The 10681-nt window shown below is 44.6% G+C and overlaps 1 protein-coding gene across 1 annotated transcript in view; it reads right to left on the reverse strand.

Annotated features, from left to right (window-relative positions):
- Positions 1-492: 492 nt before the first annotated feature.
- The window catches only part of mtnr1aa (melatonin receptor 1A a), a gene marked incomplete at both ends in the record, with an annotated part of 37208 nt that continues 27019 nt past the window's right edge, over positions 493-10681 (reverse strand). Inside the window, one exon of the mRNA XM_083655663.1 lies at positions 493-1370. Coding sequence (XP_083511789.1) covers positions 493-1370 — 878 coding nt within the window. The remainder of the gene's footprint in view (positions 1371-10681) is intronic.

A 10681-nucleotide genomic window follows, 5' to 3' on the forward strand; every position in this document is an offset into this window, starting at 1 on the left:
GTTCAGACCGACTCCACTTTGACCTGGTTATTGTAGTTCAGACCGACTCCATTTTGACCTGGTTATTGTAGTTCAGACCGACTCCATTTTGACCTGGTTATTGTAGTTCAGACCGAGTTCACTTTGACCTGGTTATTGTAGTTCAGACCGAGTCCATTTTGACCTGGTTATTGTAGTTCAGACCAAGTCCATTTTGACCTGGTTATTGTAGTTCAGACCAAGTCCATTTTGACCTGGTTATTGTAGTTCAGACCAAGTCCATTTTGACGTGGTTATTGTTGTTCAGACCCAGTCCATTTTGACCTGGTTATTGTAGTTCAGACCAAGTCCATTTTGACCTGGTTATTGTAGTTCTGACCGAGTTCACTTTGACCTGGTTATTGTAGTTCAGACCAAGTCCATTTTGACCTGGTTATTGTAGTTCAGACCAAGTCCACTTTGACCTGGTTATTGTAGTTCAGACCAAGTCCACTTTGACCTGGTTATTGTAGTTCAGACCGAGTCCACCTTGACCTGGTTATTGTTGGTCATGTTGGTCATGAGTGGTGAAGGTTTACTCTTGAGCCTTTCACCTGCATCGTTGGAGCTGTCCTGGAAGAAGATGCGTGCTGTGCAAACCGACACTACAATGCGCTTGTACTCGCGCCGAAAGTTCTGGTTCAGCACACCGTACACAATGGCGTTAAGGCAGCTGTTGAAGTAGGCCATAAAGTAGCTGGCCACAAATAACCACTCCGGGATGAGCGGCACCACCGCCTGGGGGTCGATCGCCACCGCCAGGCCAATGAAGTTGAGCGGGGCCCAGCACACGGCGAAGAGCACAAACACCACAAACATGGTGACAAAGTTCCTCACGTCGTGCGGCGTCAGCTTGGGCCGATTGTCGGGCTTGACCCGCCTCCTCACCTGTATGACCAGTATCCAGATGCGCAGGTAGCAGTAGGTGACAATCATGATGGGTAAAATGAAGTGAAAGAACACCACGGCGATGGTGTACGCCGAGCTGGCCGACTGCTCGAAGGTGCAGGAGTACACTCGCGGGTCATACTGCAGGGAACCCACAAAGAGGTTGGGCACGATGGCCACCACCGTCAGTGCCCAGATCAGCAGCACGTAGCACACAGAGTTCTTGTCACTGTACAGCTTGTCATATTTGAGGCTGTGGCAGATGTAACAGTAGCGGTTGATGGCGATGCCGGTGATGTTGAAGATGGAGCCGATGACGCTGACGCCCATGAGGAAGCCGCTGATCTGGCAGTGGACGTAGCCCAGGTTCCACCCATTGTGGAAGATGGAGGTGAGGACCAGAGGGTACGGGTAGATGGCCACCACGAGGTCTGCCACAGCCAGGCTCACCACAAAGATGTTCCCTTGAAGACAAAACAAACACACACACGCACGCCATGCACAAGCACACACACACACACACACACACACACACACACACACATACACACACACACACACACACACACACACACACACACACACAAGAAAGACAAAGAAGTGCATATTAGTCACTGGCAATAGAACCACAGACCACAGGATATTGGTCATCAAAGCAATAGAGAAAAAGACATTACCCACTGAATGCTGGACTAAATACAATATTACATATAAATATCACGAGAGCACCAGAGAAGTCCATATTTCCAAGGTAATGCTTTATACCCCAGAAGACGTTGTCTAAGACGCAGACATCTCCTACACTTTCACTTTCGAACCATAGCCTAATTTAGCCGGGACGTTTATAATTAGATGCCTTTTAAGCTAATCAAGGTTAAATTGCTCAGCAAGTGATTAGAATAAAAGCCCATCTCAGAAGTTGCTGCTTCTTCTCCCACAATGGCTCATGTAGAAACTATTTGACTCTGCGTCACAGATATCCATTTGGTGTTACTTGAGTACCACACAAAGGGCCTCAAGGCTATAAGTTGAGAGGGGAAAAGTGTGTGTGTGTGCGTGTGTGTGTGTGTGTGTGTGCGTGTGCGTGTGCGCGTGTGCGTGTGTGTGTGTGTGTGTGTGTGTGTGTGTGTGTGTGTGTGTGTGTGTGTGTGTGCGTGCGTGTGCGTGCATGCGTGTATGTATGTTTGTGTATGTGCGTGCGTGTGGGTGGGTGTGTGTGTTCCCCCTCATGAGTAGGCATGTCTGGAGCTTAATTGTCTCCTTGTGATTTTGGCGGACAATGAAAAAGGAAGGCATCTCTGTCACTAAATAATGCACAGTTCCATTTGCCACCAAGGACTGGACATTATGTGTGGCATCCAAAACGTGATTTACTGGTCAAGTGCTCATGAAGAGCACACAGATGAATCCTTTACCCCATAAGTGATGGGGGGAATTACAGAGGGCTTATTGGAGGAGAAGACATGGGGAGGCTATGGACAGTGGCTGTAAACAAATCTGCAACCTCTTTCAAGTGACACACATGAAGTGCACTTCACAGCCACACAAAGTGCACTTCACAGAGGCAAAATAACAAATATCTAATTATTTTCCAAGGAGGCATGCTCACGTGTGTGTGTGTGTGTGTGTGTGTGTGTGTGTGTGTGTGTGTGTGTGTGTGTGTGTGTGTGTGCTGTACAGTATGCTGTACAGTATGCTGTGTCTCCAATTATTCAGAGGTCAGAATTGCGTTATGCTAGATCTTCTGAAGAGTGAACCAACCTGGGGATGGAGAAGAGAAGCAGCATATAGCAGCAATTCCACAACTGTCACCTAAATCACTGGAATGTCTGTAGGTATAGGCTGCTTGACTGGGGAATTATGAAGGCTAATGACAAGCCCAGATTCAATTCAAGAGAGAGTCTATGTGACAAGCCCCTGTCACGGTTGATAAACAACATTTCTGTCAGATGTGCAAAGGAGGATTTCACTCGCACGGCGCATCGCAAGTTTGCTTCATCAGTATCTGAATCCCCAGAGGTTTGGGTGGACCGGTCAGTCTCCCCAGAGGTTTGGGTGGACCGGTCAGTCTCCCCAGAGGTTTGGCTGGACCGGTCAGTCCCCCCATAGGTTTGGGTGGACCGGTCAGTCTCCCCAGAGGTTTGGGTGGACCGGTCAGTCTCGCCCGCGTGTCAAAGGCACGCTACAGGTCTGCCTGCTGTCTCTTTGCCATACATACCAGACATTCTTCTGCCAAGGATTAACTACTGCTATTAATTAAGATTTTTCCTTTTATCTCTGTCATTCAGGTGCCCTCTATAGGGAATTAGGTGCACCTGCTGTTGTCACGAGACCCCTATGCCTGCTAGAGGGCTTCACGTGTGTGTGTGTGTGTGTGTGTGTGTGTGTGTGTGTGTGTGTGTGTGTGCGTGCATGTGTGCGTGCGTGCGTGTGTGTGCGCGTGTGCGTGCGTGTGTACGTGTGTGTATGTGCGTGTGTGCATGTGTGTGTGTGCAGAGGGGAGGGGTGGGTGCACTTAGTGAGGCCCCGAGTACAGTACACTGATAATATGAAAACATGTTCAGAGTGGTATAGTATAGAGACAGGGTGGAAACGCTCAACTTTAAGGGGTTCCTGTAGATTTCACTCCCTCGGCAATACTTTTTAGACTCAAGCCGCTCAGTGGTGAGAGCCTTGACCTTGGCAAGGTTGTGCAGCGACAGAGACAGGCCTACAGGCAGCTGACTCTGTTGGCTCTTGGACTGCCCATGGTCTCTCTCTCCCTCCCTCCCTCTCTCTCACAAAGTCTGCCCTTTGACTAGTTCTGTGATTGACAGATCACTCAAAGTTTTCATTTGGCTTAAGGAGAGACATTTCCATTTGTTCAAACCCACACTTTCAGCCAACTTATGTTAGGATCTAAAGACCAGTGAAGCTCATCTGAGCATTTTATTTTCTACCACCGTAAAATTCATACAGACTGGCAAGCAAAAAAGCTAGTGCTTTCACACCGTATTCACCTCCTTTGACTTTTGCCACATTTTGTGGCGTTGCAGCCTGAATTCAAATCTTATTATATTGAGATTTTTTGGGTCCTAAAATGTAAGCAAATACAAAAGTGAAACAAAGTGAAACATTTGACACAATGTAATGAAAATGAAAATGAAATACAGAAATAGCATTGTGAAATAAGTATTTATTCAATATTTTGTAGAAGCCGCTTTGGCAGTGATGAAAGCTTTGAGCGTTCTTGAGCGCCTGCATCAGGTTGACACCTGAATTTGGGGATTTTCGTTAGCCCTTCATTTTGCACGTCCCAAACAACGTATTCACTATTTGTAATTAGATGTGAACAAAAAAGCTATTACACATTTGTGTCCTGGGGGGATCGAATTTGTATTTTTTCCCTGTCTTTTTTTGTGTGCTTTTGCCTCAAGTGAAATGTTTGATGGTCATATGATGATCGTGAGTGACTCACTCACGATTCAGTAGGTCTCTGGTTGGTGTGGTTCCAGCCTTAAAACTAATTATGGATTAAGGATTTTTCAAAATGTCTATGGAGAAAATGAATGAGGAACTCACTTCCGGGGGGCAGGAGACGTCACATGACGTCACATGTTCAGCTCTATACCCTTCCACCAGGTTGAAAAATATCGAAATTCTCCTTTAAGTTTGTAGAATATGATGTGTAAGCCAAGACTTTAACAAATATGTCGCCTCCTGCGATTTGAAAATTGCAGTAGGCCATATTGCAATTTTGATTTAAAAAAAAACGTAAAAAAAAACATTTGTTCAGCTATACCTTGCAACCTTGTAAATGTAATGTTGCCATGATGTTATAAATGACTACTTTCAATAAAAGAAAAAATAAATAAATAAATAAACTTACAACCTGGTTGCTATGTAAGATTCTGTGGCTCCATGGAGGATGTGATGTGCATGTGTTGAAGGCTGGAACCAGGTGGAGAAAGTCTGAACACGTCAGCCTCAAGAAGCTGCAGCCTTATTGTACTAATGAACCAGACGTTTCAATACCCAAGGTGAAAACTGAAGGGTCGCTGCAGACCTCTCGTGGAGAGGTCAAAGTGTGCACGTGCAGAGAGGTCAAAGTGTGCACGTGCAGCAAAAGGTTGAAAGGGCCCTTGCTCCATCACCCTCGGCAGAATATTATGTAGAGCGTTCATACTAATGTATGTTAATGCATGAAAACCACCTCAGGAATATGAATACATTTCAATATGTCACATATGTATGCTGCTTTTAAATATGGATAATAATGATCATGTAATTGCATGCATATCACGCGCCCATGAATTGCAAATTCTCAACTTACAGTAATATCTCAGCAACTCACAGCTTTTCGTTTGCTATGAGAATACATCGTCCATAGTGAGTTTGTTTCCGGCAATAATGTGCTGCTGACTGCGTATGCCTCATTCACAGTTCAGTGACACTGGACCTACAGATTCAAAGGACTCGAATAAGGTTGGGTGCTGGCTGGATGAGATGACAGGGTGTGTGTGTGTGTGTTGGAGGACATAGAAAGGCATACTGGCATTCACTCAAAATATCTCCCAGCTACCACTATGACAGCAGCAGCAGTGCAAAAAAAAAAAAAAAAAGATTACCACGGTAGCCTACTCCGTCCATCAGTGCTAGGTTGGCAGCTCCCGGTGTACACACGGTGGCAAAATGCAGACTAAACAACTGTGATTTGGAACTAATTGAACTACAATAATAAGAGAGTGGAGATGGAGAGAAAGGACAGCTCTATGAAGTACATGAGTTATGATGTCCCTGTGTCACTAATGGATTATGGGATATTGAGTATGAGGGACAAGCCAGTGGCTTTGAGGTGGATTTAGGTATGGCTGGTTTATTCTTGCCCTGGTGTGGCAAAAGAAAAGCAAAGGGATTTCCAAGATGACCTTAAGTTCCCTCTCGGGGAAACAGGTAGCAACCGGATACAACACAGTGGAAAGCAGCATTACTCATGGCAAAGCTGATATAGTCATCAATTTCAATTTTAAGTAATGAACTTCCATCACGCTGAGAGATACGACCACCAGAAACCATCATAAGTTAACGCATAATACGTTTCCATACAACAATGTGCCCCGAGCAAAGATATGCCCGCAATCAAGTATTCATAAATCACCACAGTTAACACTGACACGCTTTACACAAATATGAAAAACAGTTAAGAGTGATGATGACAACAACCTGATTTATGCGGGCTGCATTTCATAACTCGTGACATTCAAGAAGGTTTCTCACTGTGACTTCTCCCCATTAGGCAGCAGATGCCTTGAGGAGAGAAAGACTCAAAAAGAATAAAATAAAATAAAATAAAATAAAATAAAATAAAATAAAATAAAATAAAATAAAATAAAATAAAATAAACTTGAAACTTTGAAACACAATGAGGCTTTTTCTTTCTCCAATAAGTGTGGAATAATTGGCTGATTGCTACACATTTGTGTTAAGGGAACTTTCACATCTCAATTTTTGTCTTTGCTCTATTTCAGGAAAGATTAACAAAAAGTTCCTGTTCTCAAGTTCAAGTTCAATAACTTTATTTGTCCCCGGGGGGGGCAATTGGTTGTGCCGCATACATTTAGCACACATAAAACACAGGGCACATAAATAAATACAACACTAGACCACAAGACATAAATACACAGTAGAAATGCTCAGTCAATTATAAAGATACAAGAGAGGGAAAACAATAAGTTACAACAGTGCACAAATAACGACCTTTTCCTGCAAGAGTTTAGGGGGGAGATAGCAGAGGCTATAAAGGAGTGTTTGTATCTGTTGGTTTTAATTGGTGGAAGTATGAGGAGAGTACGAGATAGCAGAAACTGAAACTGTTGTTCCAAAGGATGGGACAATCAGACATCATGCTTCCTTATATAACTGTTGTAAAGAAGAGTTTCCTGTGCGGTGCCAGGTATTTTTCCTACAGACATCTATCCAAAAAAGGAAAATTCAATCATTATCTGGTGGAAGGTCAGTGAAGTTTTTTAGTCCACAAAACATTTGTGGACTTTTCCAGGGAAACAGAGGTACAGCATTCTCCTAAAACAGTGGTTTTCAAAGTGGGTTCCGGGGACCCCCAGGAGTGCTTGAGGGGGTCCCCGGCAAAAAGGGTAGTCATTTATTTTCACTAGAATTCCAACCATATAAGTAACACGATGACAGAATGTATGACTATTTTGATCATGGGTTTCATACACTTTCTGTAACAAAACATCTAAACTTGTGACAACCCTCCCACTCTCCTGGTCCTGTCTTGCAGGAGTCCTGTCTTGGAGGAGTTGGGGTCGTTAGGCTGATTGGGTGCACGGTGCACCCATTGCTTAAGAAGACCTTAAGACCATTCAGTCTCTCTCCCTGCTCATCAATGCACCTTTTGTTCTGTTTGTTTGTGTAATGTACTCTAGTTATTTCCCCGAATCAGTGGCAGATAGCCTTGCGTCCAGACCCTAATGAAGGATTCATTGGGGCTGGATACCACGTTAGGACAAACTCTTATCAGATGGGGTTCTGTGGTCTAATTTGTGTCAGTTTAGGGGTCCTTGATGTGAAAAAGTTTGAGAAGCACTGTCCTAAATGATTGAAGTGAAGTACATGGTGACCAACTTTCAAACCTAAAAATAAAATAATTGTTTAAATAAAAATGCCTCCATACTGCTCGTTTGGCGTAATCCAAGTCTCCAGAAACCCCATAGATGCCAATGTAATACCAAGTTGACTTGAATAGACGTGTTTTACACTCCATGAGCTTAAAAAGGAAGGCGAAAGTGAAAACAGGACTTACGGATCAAATTCAAATCTTTTTTCTTTTTTTTCAGTTGGTCACGATTCACTTCAATTGTTCAAAGTCAAGCTGAAATGAAAAATTAAAATGTTTCTATTTTACATCACATCCCTGGTTATTCAGTGCACCTATTTAATAATGTCTCAAAGAAAAATCACAAAAATCCAATTTATTTCGTTTTTCCACATTTTTTCACATCAAAAGTAAATTTGTCAAGATTTCATTCATACCTGTAACTAGGGTTGCCAACCCTCCCTTAAGGAATCGTCCCATATTTGGAAACTAAAAGACGTGTTCCTTATGGAACTGATAAGGAACTCACTATTTTTGGGAATGAATGACAGGGCGATTTGTATGAGATAGAAGGAAACCCTGCTGCTCTCCTGTCTGTCTTATTATTGTAACCAAGCATTTAGGCTTTGCACTACCAGAAAATAACGAGATGCCATCAGGTTTATTCACAGGAGCTTGCATGTGGGACCCATGATGTGCACCGAGAGAGAGAGGAGTCAAGAACACGGGCAAGCCACTTAATACCACCACTTCAGACATCCTTCAAAATAAAACCCAGTTCTGGCAAGTCTGGCCAAGTCTGGCAAGCAAGACTATCCCCTGCATAACTGTTACAAAATAAACTTCAGAGTAATCACTATGAGGAACCTCAATAGAAATAGCTTACATTATGTTCCACTGCCCAAACAGATACTGTGCTCCTCATTGGTCAACCAATTAGCCTATTTCATTTCCCACCCAATTCACCCATTTTGTGTCTAAAGGGCAGGAAGTAAAAACAGGTGCCAGCAAGACATTGATTAGGGCCCCAGCACTGGAACACCTAAATGGATAGGGAAGTTGGAAGCCCTCATCATTAGTGTTCTGCTTGCACCTGTATTACTTCCTGCCTTTTAGACACAAAATGGGTGTATTGGGTGGGAAGTGAAATAGCGAAATAGATAGGCTACAGTAAGTCTACTGAAGGGTAATGCAGGAGTTATTATAGGTCCATAGTCACTCGAGCAATTGTGATGTCATCAGTGATACAAAGTTGAGCAATTGTTCGCTGCGCATGCCTATAGACCAAATCACCATGACGTCACCATGTAAACAACATTTACTTCCGGGTACCACTTCGGGAAGGCGGCAGGTTTAAATTTGCGTGTTGTCAAATAAATGCTGTCAAACTATCTCGTTGTTTTCGGCCGACTACTTTCAATTTAAATGTTCAAACGGTTGGTAAACATGCTTGTCCGACGTATCTAGCCTTTCTTCTGTGTTTGTTTTATGTAGTGTTAGCTAGCTAATAACGTTTGTTTACAACTGTCAAACTCTTTTTGCAGACTCGTTAACGTTACGTTACAGACAGAGCTACTGACGCCAAGCCTGTGCCGCTCGGATCCAGAGTTCTCTTTGCTCATGTTTGCTCTTTACAGAGGGAATTCTGAATAATCCAAATCTTGACCCGCTCTTTATGGTCACTGGACACCAACAACACAACACGAACAAACCATTTTTGTCTTCTTTGTCTGTTTTTGTCTTCAACACGTCAGTTTGTGCCGTTCACCGCCATTATGATGTGTGGAGGTAACCGGAACCAGGGGTAACCGGAAGTAAATGTAAACATCCCCGCTGATTTGGTCTATAGACCAGGTAAGGCCACGCAGCAGCCATGTGGGCGAAGGCGCGCAAGCGGGCAAACTGCATATGCGAGCCCGCCCAGCGGGTGAGCTGCAGGGCGGGCGGGGGCTCCTGTACGTAACATCCCCTGGGGGGGTAAAACTGGGTTAGGGTTAGGTCAACGTACAGTAACATCAGGTCACTGTGTGGGGGATCCTGGAGCCTACATGCGGTAACATCAGGTCACTGTGTGGGGGATCCTGGAGCCTACATGCGGTAACATCAGGTCACTGTGTGGGGGATCCTGTAGCCTACATGCGGTAACATCAGGTCACTGTGTGGGGGATCCTGTAGCCTACATGCGGTAACATCAGGTCACTGTGTGGGGGATCCTGTAGCCTACATGCGGTAACATCAGGTCCCTGTGTGGGGGATCCTGTAGCCTACATGCGGTAACATCAGGTCACTGTGTGGGGGATCCTGTAGCCTACATGCGGTAACATCAGGTCACTGTGTGGGGGATCCTGGAGCCTACATGCGGTAACATCAGGTCACTGTGTGGGGGATCCTGTAGCCTACATGCGGTAACATCAGGTCACTGTGTGGGGGATCCTGTAGCCTACATGCGGTAACATCAGGTCACTGTGTGGGGGATCCTGTAGCCTACATGCGGTAACATCAGGTCACTGTGTGGGGGATCCTGTACGTAACATCCCCTGGGGTGGAACTGGGTTCGGTGAACCATGTGGGCATGGCTCTTGAAGCTGCTGCCTGGTGTTGCTAAGATTTACAGTGACCCAGCTGCTCTCCGGTGAGACGAGCTCTGTAGCTCAGCTACAGCATCAGAGATGAAGTATGAGGAATACACAAAAACACAAAAGGGAATGAGCCTGATGTGGCATATCTGCTGTCCTCCTCATCTCCTATCCAGCAGCACCAAAGGAGAGCAGTAAGTAGGACATTAACTAGGACATTATTATAGTGCCACGTGCGAAAATGATTGAGACTGATATAACATCCCCCGCGTTCCATCGCCATCAGAAGCTAAGAGGGCATCTATGAATAAAGCTATTACTCCTGCTGAGTTCCAATCCCATCAACGTCTGTCACGGCAGGTTCAAAAGATTTGAATCATTTAGCTGACACTCGTACTCGACTTGACTTGTGGTGAGTGAGCAGGTGCTCTGTGTCTTGCCCAAAGGACACTTCTAGCATGGGGGGGATTGAACCTCTGACCTGTATTTCAGATATGCCACCGTGTGTTGATCTGGTGGTATAGTATTTTGTATACCAAACGACACGACACTCAAGTGAACTATTTACAGTAAGTAAATGTTACTTTTTCACACCACTGATCGA

The sequence above is a fragment of the Poromitra crassiceps genome (genome assembly GCF_964638095.1).
Source record: "Poromitra crassiceps genome assembly, chromosome: 19".
Taxonomy (NCBI): domain Eukaryota; kingdom Metazoa; phylum Chordata; class Actinopteri; order Beryciformes; family Melamphaidae; genus Poromitra; species Poromitra crassiceps.